This window comes from Scophthalmus maximus, chromosome 20 (genome assembly GCF_022379125.1).
Source record: "Scophthalmus maximus strain ysfricsl-2021 chromosome 20, ASM2237912v1, whole genome shotgun sequence".
Taxonomy (NCBI): domain Eukaryota; kingdom Metazoa; phylum Chordata; class Actinopteri; order Pleuronectiformes; family Scophthalmidae; genus Scophthalmus; species Scophthalmus maximus.
This window is the reverse complement of record NC_061534.1, coordinates 17,204,161-17,219,164: the sequence shown is the minus strand read 5'-3', so window position 1 is coordinate 17,219,164 and position 15,004 is coordinate 17,204,161. Positions and strand designations below refer to the sequence as shown.

Sequence of the window (15,004 nt, the reverse complement as noted above, 5' to 3'; positions counted from 1 at the left end):
AAAAAGCACATTTAGGCTATTTAATTTATGCAATGATCAAACATTTGGCAATATAAATGAAAAACGGTTTCGGCCAACAATTTTCATTTCGAGGCATCCCTAGCTTTAACCCCACAGCTCTTGATCGTGGAAATGGAAGCAGTGAGAGTCAAGTCGTACCTGGATGCCTCCATTTTCTGCTGCTCCTGGCGCTGCATCGCCTCCCAGTTTGCTCGCTCGTCCTCAAACACGCGTCTCTTCTCCTCCAGCTCTCTGTGCTGAGCCTCCAGGTTCTTCTTCATCTGCTCATGACGCCGCTGAAGCTGCAGAGACACAGGCGGGACAGGGGAGGTCTTTAAACAGGTAATAATAACATTCCCAAACTTAACAATTCATTTAACTGTTGGGTGTCAGTTTATTATTCCTGGGGGAGAAATGAACGGCTCATTTCACAGACAAAGAAATTAGAGAATGCATTTGTAATCTTTAACCTGGAGAAAAATAATTCTGTTAATCACTGCCAACTTTAATCTGCCAACTTGAGGTTTCATTTATTCATTTTAAGGTTTCTGTATGGCTTTGACTTAACCTTTCATTTAACTTAGTGCCAGATCACCATGCCGAATATTTTTTCAGTGCACACAAGGAGACATATTATGCTCATATTCAGGTTCATAATTTTAGTTTAGGTTATTACTGGAATAGGTTTAAATGCTCATTGTTCAGTAACAACCTCAGTTTCCTGCAGCTGCTCTTTCCTGCCTCTGTCTGAAACACTTTGTTTTAGCTCCTGTCTCTTTAAGGCCCCCTCTCTCCCAATGAAGTCTTTGTTGGGGGCGTGCCAGACTAGCTGCTACACATGCTTTATGCACTTCTGTAATATAGTGATGTCACCATCTTACGGAAGTATCGGCCGGACTACTGAGGGGACGGCGTTCAGGAGCAGAGTTATCTGTCGGGTAAGGAGCTCCCTTAACTGCGGACTTTGGGCTTTTTAACAAAGTCCTTTTACAAAATCAAAAAAACTATAACACACTGGAAGAAGGGGAAAAACTGAAAAAGCCTAATATGTCTCCTTTAAACAAGTCGTTTATACGGCTTTTATTGGTCTGCAAATCAGTCCTGCTCTTCCTGTAGCCTTGTTAAAGGAGGAGTCTTTCTCATATCAGCAGTAGAAGACACGACAGAAAAATCTACAGGGTTTGAGTTTATTCATGTTGAACAAGGTCTGCGATGAAATCTCATATAATAGCAAAAAGTAAACACATGGAAATAATAAGATATATTAACAGACATGTTCTCTAAAATGGGGGGGGGGGGGAGACTAGCAAACAGAAATTCCGTTTACACAAATCAACGACATGCTTTCGTACGGCACTCATGCATTATTAACCGCTGATTCACGTCAGCACAAGAGGAAGGAAGACGCTCAGATGGATGAGTAACTTCACAGTCACAAACTGCAGTATTCATTAATAGGTGTGTGTGTGTGTGTGTGTGTGTGTGTGTGTGTGTGTGTGTGTGTGTGTGTGTGAGAGTGTGTGTGTGTGAGTGTGTGTGTGTGAGTGTGTGAGTGAGTGAGTGAGTGAGTGAGTGAGTGAGTGAGTGAGTGAGTGAGTGAGTGAGTGAGTGAGTGAGTGAGTGAGTGAGTGTGTCTGTGTGTGTGTGTGTGTTCGTGTGTGTGGTTTACCTCTGCTTCAGAGTCTTTGAGCTTCTGCACTTTTTCCTTGACTTTCATCTCAAACACCTGCTCCATCTCCATCTCCATCTTCTTCATCTTAGACACATGCTCTCGCCTCTCCTCCTCCATCTGGGCCAGAGGACTCCTGCACGTGGAACACGCGAGCACACATAAAAACACACGCACAGGAACAGAGACACGCACACAAAGATTTAGACCAGCACTACACTGAGCGACAACCAGTCGTCTCATCAGTGTGCTGATACAATGTGAACAGTCAAGTCCCCCATTACTGGCATTAATAAGTAGGATTTAAGGGCACTTTCACACCTACCTTGTTTGAATAAAAAGTCAACTTGAAAATCGCATAAAAATGCAGAAATGTATAACTTATTTTCTGAGGAGATAGGGGGATGTGAGAGGAAGGCTTCGTGGAAACGGTAAAGGCTACTAGCCGAATTGACAACACACGGATGTCAAACGCCCGCCTGTCTACAAACCAATCAATGTCAAGTTTAGGGAAACGCCGCACACGTAGGTGATGACGACAGGACATAGGTATTTCTTTAGTGCGCTCGCAAAATGGCAATGTGGAAGCAAAACTAACCAGATCAATTGTTCACAATGTAACAATAACATTGAGCATTGATTCGGACTTTGGTCTGGACTTTCAAGTGTGAAAGCGCCCTGAGCCTTACTCCAGTAGGAGCAGTAAAAACTTATTTAAGCTGGAGTCTGGCATTCAACAGTGGAACACAGCAGTCGAGGGTACATACACCCTGAAATCCTGCCAACTGGATCCCATATCGTTTGGACTGGTCGGTAAACTGCTGAAAATAAAAAATTTCAACCCTTTTCTCTTCCTTAGCAGCCAGAAAGTCAAGAAGCTGACTTTAAAATCTGCAGTAGATTTCCATAGCGTTATTGAAAAAAAAGCTCTAGTTGTGCTGTGATAACATTTTCCCCAAAATCCCCAGAGAAACACAGACTGTTGGGGGAACAGGAGGAAAAGGGAACAAAAAGGTTTTAAGTTTAAGGAATGACAGGATCCAAACAAGGCTGTAAAAGGAACAGGAAACCAAACCATGAGACGTTTCTGGGATCCCAAAGGCCAATGCAAGAAACCTGGTTGTTAGTGCTGGTGCTGGATTATGTGTTAGTTAAGCTCAATGGGACAGTTTGTCGCAGTGTAAGTGTCCAGAGACCTGCCATGACACATGAGTAGAGGTTACCTAGGTTTACAAGGACTTTAAGTTGAAGGAGTGTGAAGTGATGGAGTATCCTGGTCAGATGCCTAACTTTTATGCAGTGACAGGTTTTCCATGTTGTTGTAAAACTGAGGGAAACCAACAGGGAGGAATATATAAACTCATCTCACTGACATTTTTTGGGTTAAGGGAACAATGAAAATGAAGTGTTTCCACTATAAAATACATTCATTCAGCCTCAACTGGCTGTTGACTGTGGATTTAAAATCTCTGGCCTCCCTTTGTCTTACATAAATTGAGTTGAGTTAAAGCCCCAGTGTGTAATTTTTGTCAATTGGTCGTAAAGTTGCAAACCGCAACCAACTGAGCACCAAACACTTTATGGTGGTGCACCGCTAATTCCATTTCCGGCAGCGCTGAAAAATCAACAGGAATGCGACGTATTCTGGACCGTTTTGTGCAACTGTATTCAACACGACGTAGCAAACATGGCAACTTACACGGAGGTCCGTCCACCTCATGTTACTGTATTTAACTCATTCAAAGTTGTGGACAATATATTCAATGACGGCCATGGTAACAGGTGATTGCATTTTGAGAGGGGTGCAGATCCGGATGTGGATCCAGGAACCTTTTGAAGGATTTGTCACCATTGCGAGATGAGGGCAAAACGTGACATTTTGAGTAATATCTTCAAAAAATACATATCATTTTTTAATTATGTAGGTCGGATGGGTATGAGAAAATAAAGTTTTGGGGGAAACCGCATGTAGGTCGGGGATTTCTTTCTGCGGGTACTGTTTAGTTTTGTTTTTTGCTTCCTTTGTTTAAAATATTTTTTTTTTAAATTGTATGTCATTGTTGGATAATTTGGGTTCTTCAATAAAAATAACTTAAAATATAAAAAACAGTACTAGAAAAGTACAGACTCTCAACTGGCATTTGGTAATTAAATGCTTGAACATAAATCTAGTTCAAATAAAATTTGGTAAAACTTTAAACAAATGTTGGGCTTGCTCAACATTTGATGTCATATTGAAAGGAAAGCTGGGATGGGATTTTTTATTTCTTATCACATATCCTCTTTGTTTTGCAGTTATTCGCTGCTGACTGGCTAGTTGCCTTTTCAGAGTTGACTTTAAGATGAGTGACACTTGGGCGGGAACATTAGTGACTTCAGCAGCAGCAGCATCACCACCATGCAAACACATTTTTGTCTCAAGAGGAAACATTGTAGGTGTAATTTCCTTTCATAAACACAGGTCACTACTCCAAAAACGTCATGTGCAAGTCTCTGTTATTAGTTCAAACAGCTCAGGTGATGAAGCAGCGATGCATATGTCAGTAGACAGACTTAAAGGATTTGTTGTTGGGGGGGAAAAAAATACAGCATCCCATTCATAGCTGTCAAACTAGATTCATAAGGAGGCAATTCAGTTTTTTTCCCTGCTGTTCCTGGAAACATCTACTGACAGAAGGAAGTTTGGGAGGAGAGAAAACCCCCAAATGCAGCCAACGAGGGAGAAAAGAAGAAGAATTAGGAGAAGAAAAAGAGATGAAAGATCTTTAACAAGGATTTGACAAAAAAGTGAAAAAATGGCCACTTACATTCCTTCAACTGTGTCATGTCTAAAAAACAAAAACACAAACAACCAAACACACACAGACGCGCGCACACACACAGACACGCGCGCCACACACGCACACAGCATGCAATGATGAGGTCATGCACTAAAATAAAATTGCAGTCTACTAGTCATGTACTGTGACTCAAACTGTTTGTTTTTTTAACTGCAAATGGAAAAAAGGAAGCTTGGAAAAAATAAACATGTGGGCTTTGTGAGCTGTGTGTGAAATACATTAGCAGAGTTGGTCAAATGTTTAGCTGTGTGTTAGAATCAGCAGTGTGTGTAGAGCGCAAAATCAGTGGCGTGATTTGGTGCAGAGCAGATTATAGTGTCGTGATGAGGCCTAACGCAATCAATTGTTTTTCAACATCACAAACAGGACAAATGGTCGATGAGCAAACTCCTAACTTTGTCTGTCCATTTGCCTGTGACTGAAATACTTGAAATAGAATATGAATAAATAATTTGGCAACAAATCAGTCATCTGCAATCACATCAAATGGCGCCATGTTGCTTTCACACATGGATCTGACTCGGTTTAACAGATGCATCTGGTGAAAATTTGAGTCCATAGAAACTCACTGAAGCAAAAAATAACAATAACAATAAGTTGTTTAATGTTATTTTTCCCAAAACATCCTGCAACATCTGCATCTGCAGATTCTATTGAGCATGAAATACATCTAAAACTTAATGTCGTATGTACTTTCATATGCTCCCTGTTTGGGTTGGGTTGTTTCCTGTGTTGGTCGGGTCGACTTTTTCCAAATGTGAGTGTGAAAACAGAATCAAACCTTCAGATAATTACTACTTTTTCAAATTTGAAGAGGACTTACTTGGTGGACAGTTGACCTTTAGCCCTGTTGTTGTCCACTCCGTTGTAGGTGACAGCGGCCAGCTTCCTGCTGCGATAGTTTTCATAGTGGACGTTGTTCGTCACGTCCTTCAGGTCCTGCATATGAGTTCTGGAGATGGCAAACAAAGATTTTTTTTTAAACATTTAAAATGCTCTGTGAGCAGCTAAACAGTTTCCTAAGATAAACAATTGCTGATATTAATTTATTATTTTATACTACAAAACATCATTGTTATTGGAGAATCATTACGACCTTCCGTACAAACCACAGATTGAGTCTCTGTGTATCACTGCCTGGTGATTATTAACTGTAAATCGTTGTATTTTTCAGTACCTGATCAGCATGTCCCTGAGGATGGTGAAGTCACAGTGATCACTGTTTTCAACTAGGAAGGGAAAACAACAAGTTAGTAAGACAATTATCAGGTAAAAAAAATGAACCTTGTTGTTACCTTTGACACAGAGAAACCTCTTTAGTCTGATGCACTTGACAACGCAGGGCAACATGGGAATATAAGTAGGTAGTGTAGGAGCCTAAATGCAGTTTTATATATTTGGATAATTAACATACAATCATTTGATTTCATAAGAAAAACAGGGATTTACATTTATTTAGGAGAAATTTGAAGATGTTTACAGTTCAAATTTACAGTAAGCAATAGGTTAATGTTTGATTTCTTGCACTTAAAATGTGATGTGGAATAACATAAGAGTCTTGTCATACTGATTAGAAATTTTAAACAAACACTTTCTTGACATGTTGGATAAAAACAGCGTTTTCCCCACTTAACATTAAAACTGAATTTCAACATTTAAGAATGTGGTGATATTGCGTGAGGAAAAGCTTCATACCTTCTGCGACCCCCCAGGGGTACTGTCTCCCTCTGACCCTCTTCCCATTCGCCTCAGTGATGGTGTTGCTTCCTACGACAGCCAGCGGCAGCTTGTCCTGGCAGAACAACAAGACCGGGGTGTGAGAATGGGTTTGTAACCAAACTGGTAACACTTGTATATGTATATACTTGTGTAATTTTATCTGTGGATCTGGGAGGGTGACAAACCTTGATTTTCTTCACCAGCCTGTTCTCCTCTTCGTCGTCCGTCTCGGGGAACTCGTAGATCTTGATTTTGTGCTCTTGGATTTCCCGCATGATCTAGTGCAGAAGAAGGAGAAGAGAAGATCTTTGAGCAGCTGACTGGAAATGGCTGCACAGGGAAAGTGCAACCTTCTCCTATGTATCGAGATGAGCCAGAGAAACTCATTCAGACAGTTTCACTTCAATCAAGAAATATCAAACTATCTAATGTAAACTCTTTGCAAAATTGTCAATTGTCTCATGTTGACGTTTACACTCAAACTTGTGGAAACTTGAACATAAATATATTAAATTACTAGATTTTATTGATCCCATATAGATATATATTTTTATTGATCCCAGACAGATATATATTTTTTGATCCCAGATAGATAAAAATCTATCTTTCTATCTGGGATCAATCAAAATATATATCTGGGATCAATAAAAATCCATCTATCTGTCTGGGATCAATACAAATCTATATCGGGGATGTGTGGGATCAATAAAAATCTATCTGTCTGGGTATTGATCCCAGATAGCGAGATAGATTTTTATTGTTCCCAGACTTTATTGAGCCAAACGGTGAAAATGACAAATATACAACACAAAGTGGAACCATCAAATTCAGTTTTTTTTTTTTTTTTTTTAAATTGTATGTTTGTAATATCACAGACGACTTATTCCACATTTTTTAGGCAGGTAGGTCATCGCTGTGTCAACATCACAGAGGTTTGTGTCAGTGACACAGCACCGAACACAGCAGAAAGAGAAAGTTTCTCTACAGTCATGTGCAGCTATGGAAACCACTGACCTGCTTCTTGAACTGTTGGCATTCCTCTGGGGTGAGAGTGTCTGCTTTGGCGATCAGTGGGATGACATTGACTTTCTCATGCAACCGCTTCATGAACTCAATGTCCAGGGGTTTCAGTCTGTGGAGAGACAGTAGCCATAGAGTTGTTATCCATTTAATAATTAGTATGGATATACTATACATGTACAAGTTTATCAAAAACATTTTTTCTTGTTATTTCTCAGTTATTGATGAAACCGTTGTCTAATCCTTTGTCATTATAGAAATAACTGGGAACATTTTGAGTTTTTGGATTTACATTTTATCGCTTGTTGGTTTGCTCTTCATTAGACAACACAAGAATAAATGTAGAAAAGACAAATATAGAAAAGCATCTGTGATGCCTGACTGATGCTATTCCTATCTGTTTTTGAGCTGAATAAAAAAAACAAAAAATGATTGACATTATTCAAATATTAAGTTACAGATTTGATTTTCGCTTTGTGTTTTGTTGTATAACAAAATTCACATTGAGTTGATTCTCTTGTGGCATTATGAAAATATCCTTTTGAATCCAACTCTGCCCAGAGGCAGAATTTGTTCTCTTTTTTTTTTTTGTGGTCGGAGAGGAATGTGTGTTCGTCACAAAGCCAAAAACCCCAGAGGTCAATATACACAACAGTGCTGCAATGCGGTTTTAAGAAACCTTGAATGCAACAGAACTGGTCGTCATTATTTGACAGAGGAGCAACAATAAAAGCAGTTTCACTAGATTATCAGATTAAAAGACATTAAATGAGGATCCTACTCACATCATTGATGTAATTGATGCTGCTGCATATACAAATGGTATGATAAATCGATTATCAAAATAATTGGCAATTGTTTTTCAGTTGATGGACTCCTTTAATTTACAGGAAAGGAATGATTGATTTAACCTTATTTTGAATTGATATTTTAAGTATATCGCGGGAACCTGTGGTTTTACACACAAATTAAACATACTCCACTTTTTGAGGATAGACACATTTTATGATTCAACAGAGACGAATGTGGGCGATCGTTTGAATTAATCACCATCCTCAAACCGTTGCCAAAATCTATGAAGAGGTAAACATTAAGAAATCGCAGATCATTGTGCTGCTGTGCGAGAGCAGTCAGCTGGTGTTATGACGCGATCCTGTGTTCGTGGGAACATGCGCTGCACATCCTCAAGGCTACAGTGCTGCTAGTGTGTGTACAGAGGACGAGCTTGTACAAACACAACAGCTCACAGAGGACAGACAGATATATAAGATTAAAAGCAACACGAAAGGAGGACAGGGGGCTACTTCTTGATTAAAAGTCACAGTCACAGTTTTAAAGGCATGTCAGCACATGCTGCATATTTGCATATACACAAATGGGTCAGCTCAACAGAGCAGAGACAAAAACAACACTATCCAATAGTTACTGTAATGAGAAACAGTAACATGTCCTTTTGTATTTTTTTTTTTAAGTCATGAGTTGTGACTGGGGGCAATCTGTCAAATTATCAAAACCAATAAAATGAATTCATCTACCGAATACCAGCAAAAGCTTTTTTTCATGGCAGGAAATAACAGCTTGAATCTTTTCTATTTCAGCACTCACTAAACACCTCACATGCAGGCTATCAGTAAACGCTGCAATTTACAGATGTTCTATAAACAACTCACCAATTGATTGTCTCCACAAATGTGGGTCGTCTAAAGAAGGTATGTATTGGAAACTCTAGTGCAACTAATCTTTTTATTTATTTCTGGCAGGCAAGGCAAAGGTTAAATTAAGACCTGTATAATACCACTTGAAATGAAATTTAAGGCTAAACTTGAAAAGTTTTACATGCTCTCATGTTCAGAAAAGGCAACAGTGTTCTCCTCTTTTCACCCTCTGTCTAAAACGCCTGGATTTCTTTTAGCCCCGCCTCCCGATAAAAGCCAAGTCTGCTCGGATTGATCAACCGATTACAAAATGTGCAGGAAATGTCACGCCCTTGTGGAGATTTTCAGACTGCAGTGGGGTTACCCCCTTTTCACAGTTTGTTGGTGGGCAGGCCTCAAGATGCCCACATTTATAAGCACTGAAAATGTGATTGTGCTCAATGTGTCACCTTTAAGACATTTTTAGGTCCCCCTGGCGTCCCTGTAGGCGGGGTGAAGTGCATTACTGTCCCATGGCCCAGTCAAAATTCGAGTCAAAGGGCAAATTCATTCAATTTATACTTCTATACCATCCACACAAACTTGATGCTGTTGGTCACTGAGCTGTTTCCGAAGCAGTTGAGGGTTTAGCGCTGCAATGAAAATGTTAAGGAAGGAAGTGATGTCATGTTTTAGATTTTTTAAAGTTTCATGTGGACCCCAGGAAGAGTCGCTGATGTTCGGCATCAGCTAATGGGGATCCTAAGAGATTGAAATCAAAAAAGGAAGGAAGGAAGTGCTTTGCCTACCCTTCCATGGATTTTACAGAGTGCATGGATCTGAATCATCCACTTCCTTTGCATTGATCAAGGCACTGACATGTCCAATTAACACTGGAACTGTGGTTTACAAACAACATGTGCTGCTTTGGAGGAAAACATCCACAAAAAGAATTGTCTTGTGAATTAATCTTCAGGACTCACCCGTGTCCTGAGGGGGCAATGAAGTACAGGCAGCAGTGGATTCGGCTATCAGGCATCTGTCTTCTATTCACCCGGGATTCTGAGTTCAGATAGTCTTCAAACTTGCTGTCTATGTGGTCGATGATTGGCTGCCAGCTGCAAAATACGAATCAAAGCCTCCAATGAGAAACAAATCCCAACAAAAACCCAGGAGGACTCATTGGTGGAGAGAAGCTCTAATGAGGAATATGATCAGAGCTGCAGTCGTGATGATTCTTACCAGTTGCTGTTGTCGACAGCATCCCCGAACCCTGGGGTGTCAACTATTGTGAGCAGCAGCTGGACACCGCCTTCCTTTATTAAAACTTTGGACTGCTCCACCTGACGCAGGACAAAGAGCGACGGGCACATTGTGTTTACTTCTGCCACAAACTGTGGCCAAAATCATAAGCCCTGTGTGCTTATAACATCACAGATCATATATTTCACATAGAAAAACACTTGAAGCTAGCAGCATGTAGCAACACGCCATCTCACACTGTTCTATTAGCCGACTATTCAGGGAAACCAGAAAAGCGCAAGTATCTGGAGATTGCAATGCTGTTCGTCAGGAGCCAGATAGATAAAGTACAGCTCCAGAGGCCTTCAGGATTCACAACAACTTACAGAGGATGAAGATAAAAACATGTATGGCAGTAGTCAAAAGTGAGTCTCTATTTAAACCACAAGGGGAATCAAAGGATTTACTGCGTATATCACAATACATTATGCTTCTTAATGCTGCTGTAATTTAACAAGCCGAGGATTTAATGTCACTGCATCCTTCTTAGTAGACTCCAAGGTAGTTATTCTACCTGGGAGCAACATACAGGAGTAAACATCATCACAAACTGATAATTACTTAGGTATGTATGTCACTGACATACATACCTAAATACTATGGCATAGAACAGAATCTGCATTTGTTGGTTCTGTGGCCTCAGGATTGGCCACATTTTCATAATATACATGTCAAACTTGGACAACTGCCACAGCTAAGTGTGACATTTTCATACTCTTATATTTGGTCTACTTCCTGCTGTATCTAAAAAACAAACCTGTGTGTTTGTTATTTTTGTTTATTGCCCCAGCTCATGAATGCTTGTGTATTTGATGTTTGTTGCCAAACTGTACCTGTACAGTCTTTTTGATTCGATGTGAAGGTCCAGGATATTCTGCTGAGTACAGGTCTGTTAGGAACAGAGAGTTGATCAACGTGGATTTGCCAAGCCCCGATTCACCTGAAACACAGGGGGAAAAACATCAGACAATAAAGTAATGCATTGCTGGGAATATCACACTGAAAACCTACAGTATATTACAAAAACCTTGCATTACAGCCACACATAGGTCACAGTTAACATCTTAAAGAGATCCAAAGGGCATGTGCCTTGCCGGAGATGAGACTGACATTTGTGCAGGACGTTAATCCATTATGGTCCCTGTTAAAAGGCTACAGAAACAACATGGACAATTGGCCATTGTGTGCCCCCGTTTCCAAGTTCCCAATGAAAAGGATCATTAGTGGAAATGACCACTGGCACTGCCTGCCTTGGCCGATGGCCACGAGTCAATATTTAACAGGCCAACACTTACACCAAAGCTACAGTCAAAGGGTAAAGTGTTGAGATTGTACCGAAGTTTGTCGTACATTTTGTGCTCGTTAAATTAACAGCAACGTGAAGTGACGACATGTCTGTGGAAAGAGATGCTCTCCGTTGTGTGAAGTGAACATGTTGTTGGGTCATGTGTTTCACGAGGCAAGGACAGACGTGCCAGTCACCGGTGGTGATAGTGGTCCCATCGCTCCCCATCCCTTCATCCATCTTTCATCCTCTCTCACACCACTCTGGTGACGCACTGCGTTTGCACGGCGGGAACATGCGGCCTCGCAGCACATCGGAGCCAAGAAAAGCTGAATATTGTGGGCATGTGTTGGTGTGTCTATGCAAAGAGGGTGAAACTATAAAGACAAAGGCAAGCATTTATCTACAAATAAGCCCAGAGGACGTCCTCTACTTTCCTTGCTGCTAAATGCTTTGCCATTTTTTTTTAATCTATTCTGCAAGCAAACACTTTGAAGCATTTACAGGCCTCAGGGGAGCACTTGGTCTCCATCCAGCATGTTTTATTAAAAGAACTTCAGAGGACAAGAGCAAGTCCCTTGTTATGAGCATGTTATAATGTCAGTAGGAAAAAAAAACGGAAAAGTAAAGATTCTGTTCCATGAGCAAAAACCTGTAAAGAAACTGAGTGCTGTTAACGCAATGGGAGATGTGCACAACAGGAAATGGTTTTGACCCAAAGAAACATTTTGCCTCCAAACAGTGACCAATCAGCCGAGGAGGATCTTGGCGCCGTGTCAACGGCCGCGTCCAAGTATTTTTGAAAGAATGTCTGCATTTTTGGATTTGCAGCTCCAGTGCAGCTCTTGATTATTCCAATCCAAATGTTTTTGTTCAAGGAGACAATGTCAAGAACCTAAGGTCCAATATCAATTCAAGTGAGAGCAACGCACTAGTCGACTACTTTCTTTCCGACTCTGCAATAAATACTACAGGCTGGAGGCCTGTTCCTTACGTAAAACAATCTCTCTCTCACAACAAGAAACCACAACGAAGGACTTCTTCAAAATGCCACAAAACCACAATGAATACACTGAAATGTTTAAAAAAAAAAAAAAGGCAAAAAAGAGAGGAGCAGCGTGTGTTCTTACCCACGACCATCAGGGTGAACTCGAAGCCCCTCTTGACAGACTTCCTGTACACTTGGTTGGGGAGGCTTGCAAAGCCGACATATCCCTCCAGATTCTTTTGCTGCTGTAAAACAGTAAAAGACAAAATACAAAAACCATGAAAAGATTATTCTTGCTAACAACTTAATCTGTAAAATGCAGAAGAAAAGTCTTCCATCACTCCTTTCCCATGCGACTGCAACTGAAATAAGATGTTGTCAGACATGAACCCAATTTTTCTGTCATCTGAGCGTCCACTCGCTCGCCTTTAATCTTCTGGAGATTTTCCTGCTGTATTCTCACATGGGCTCACTCTGACATTCCTCACAAATTTGACAGTGGGGCTGGCAGGAAAAGTTATGGAAAATGTCCAGAGCAACATTTGGGGACATTCGCATTCTCACTTACAGGCCCTCTGGAAAAGTTCAGGAAAATGTCTGGACTTCGGTTCATGTCTGAAAGCAGTTATACACTCTTCTAACATACACATACTCTTTGGTAATCTTTACTAGAACAAAACACTTTTCCAACACTGTTTGACAACTACAATTAGGCATGACCCAGTTGGTAAACTGGAGATTCTTGACTTAAATTTGCAGAGCTGAACACTGAACAAAATTGCTAAAAAACATTGCAGTATATCAAAAAGTTTCAATACTTACAGCTGTTTTGTGTAGATCATTGCGATACAGTTCCAATATGCAGGAAGAGGCCGCATTTCCAGGGTCACAAAGCAATGGGAGAAACAAAGACAAAAGCAACAGAGAATCAATTTCGGGCCATCTGATAAACACACCATTCTGTCTCGCAAGCTGCAAAGCCTTAGGCAAAATGATTCATGATCTTCACTACTGTAACAACACAGACAGTTGGCCAGTGTGGAGCATACAGTATTCCTTGCTCCTTTAATGTCAGTAGCACCATAAAGTACGGCCCATTCATCGTTGCAGCATTTTTCTTTCTGCCCTGTGGCTGCGAGAGGATTTCTTCTTCTTAAACTGGAGCATCTCCTGCCTACACGACAACAGCCCACATGTCTTCTGTGTGACGCATGCTGATTTGCCTACAGGATGTGCAGTTTGACCTCAGCAGCATCCCAGAGCTTCAGCTTGTGAATAGATATGCGTACAACTTTTCAAATCGGCTAACAAACAGTTATCAGACATCTGGTGTCTTGAGGATTAAAAAAAAAAAAAGCCGAAAAAATATTAGAAACTGTCGTTTTAAAACAACAGATGTCAGTTTCCTGTTTCGACAATGTCTGACGGGTCTGCTAAAGGAAGTGGTGGAAGGTGTAGGATTTTTTTGTTAATGCTCTCCTCATCAGAACTCACAGTAGGTCACAGCCTGAAGCTAATGAATTTAAAAAGTCAAAAGATGAACTCTGAGGCACTAGATCAAGTATAATCCAGATTAAATGCCAGCCTTGTCCTCCTAATACCTAACCACGAGAGGGCTTCCTGGTTTGGCTCGGGTATCCCGATCTAGATGTTCCAATAATTGCAGTTTAACCAAATTATTGATCACACACTGAGGGCTGCTGCCATCACCGACACATCGGTGCAATGAGGCGATGGTTGAAAGAAAGATTTAGAAAAAGGAGTTAAATGGCAATTGGAAAGCCAAAGACACTGACAGTGTTCTTCAGGATGTGGTACTGTTTAATAGTGAATCGCCCATGGTACTGTTTAATAGTATCAGGAGACAAACAGCAAGCCCCTAGAGCTCACGTGCATCAACGTTACATGTCGTTTCCCCTTTAGGCTCACACAAGTTAGCATTGACAAGAACAGTTAAATCCAACATACGACACCAAGTTAGCTAAAATCAGAGCTTTAGAAAAGAACATTTGGAGAGTGAAGCTAACGGTGGCCCGCGAGTGTCCACGTGGCTCGTTGTGTTGGCTTGTAACATTCACGAATTAAAGAATACTTTGCGATGGAGCTAAAGGCAGGAAATGACACTGCCGCTGGGTTATACAGCCTGCTAGGGAAGCCGAGGCTAACTGCTAGCTAGTTAGCAACCCATCCAACTGGAGGCGGACGACTGGGCGTTGGTTGCTCAGACAACTACAGAAGCTGAAATAGCGGCGAAGCCATTGAGTAAAAAAAAAAACCGAATCTAATGTCAACACAAATAATCAGGGCTGCAGTTTACGATGCGGTTTTCAGAAAAAAGTCGTGACAGTGGCTAACGGCAGCAGTCTCACCCATAACGTTGACGCTCCCTGCCGCCTCAAATACCGATCATTCACAAGGCGACATTCCCCTTCTCGCTGATTTTGCTTGAGCTGCGCACTATGAGGTGCGCAACCCCGTACGTACTGAACGGAAGTACGGCGAAAGACCGGCGTAAAGTGTACGTGAATCACAAACAGCGGCACGAGT

The 15,004-nt window shown here is 41.0% G+C and overlaps 1 protein-coding gene across 4 annotated transcripts in view; it reads right to left on the bottom strand.

The window, feature by feature from the left end:
• Positions 1–15,004, bottom strand: part of sept7b (septin 7b) — an 18,679-nt gene that overhangs the window by 1,598 nt on the left and 2,077 nt on the right. The window contains exons 1-14 of one of the 4 annotated variants that reach the window (XM_035609090.2): positions 14,827–14,979; positions 13,280–13,281; positions 12,600–12,702; positions 11,018–11,124; positions 10,125–10,225; positions 9,866–10,000; positions 7,243–7,360; positions 6,414–6,506; positions 6,205–6,301; positions 5,687–5,738; positions 5,333–5,461; positions 4,477–4,497; positions 1,670–1,805; positions 160–302 (exon numbers count right to left, since the gene is read on the bottom strand). In XM_035609090.2, the coding sequence (XP_035464983.1) occupies positions 160–302; positions 1,670–1,805; positions 4,477–4,497; positions 5,333–5,461; positions 5,687–5,738; positions 6,205–6,301; positions 6,414–6,506; positions 7,243–7,360; positions 9,866–10,000; positions 10,125–10,225; positions 11,018–11,124; positions 12,600–12,702; positions 13,280–13,281; positions 14,827–14,830 (1,241 nt within the window). In that variant the 5' untranslated portion in view covers positions 14,831–14,979. Of the gene's footprint in view, positions 1–159; positions 303–1,669; positions 1,806–4,476; positions 4,498–5,332; positions 5,462–5,686; positions 5,739–6,204; positions 6,302–6,413; positions 6,507–7,242; positions 7,361–9,865; positions 10,001–10,124; positions 10,226–11,017; positions 11,125–12,599; positions 12,703–13,279; positions 13,282–14,826; positions 14,980–15,004 lie in introns of those variants that run through there. The other 3 variants (XM_035609091.2, XM_035609088.2, XM_035609089.2) reach the window with 3 other exon arrangements.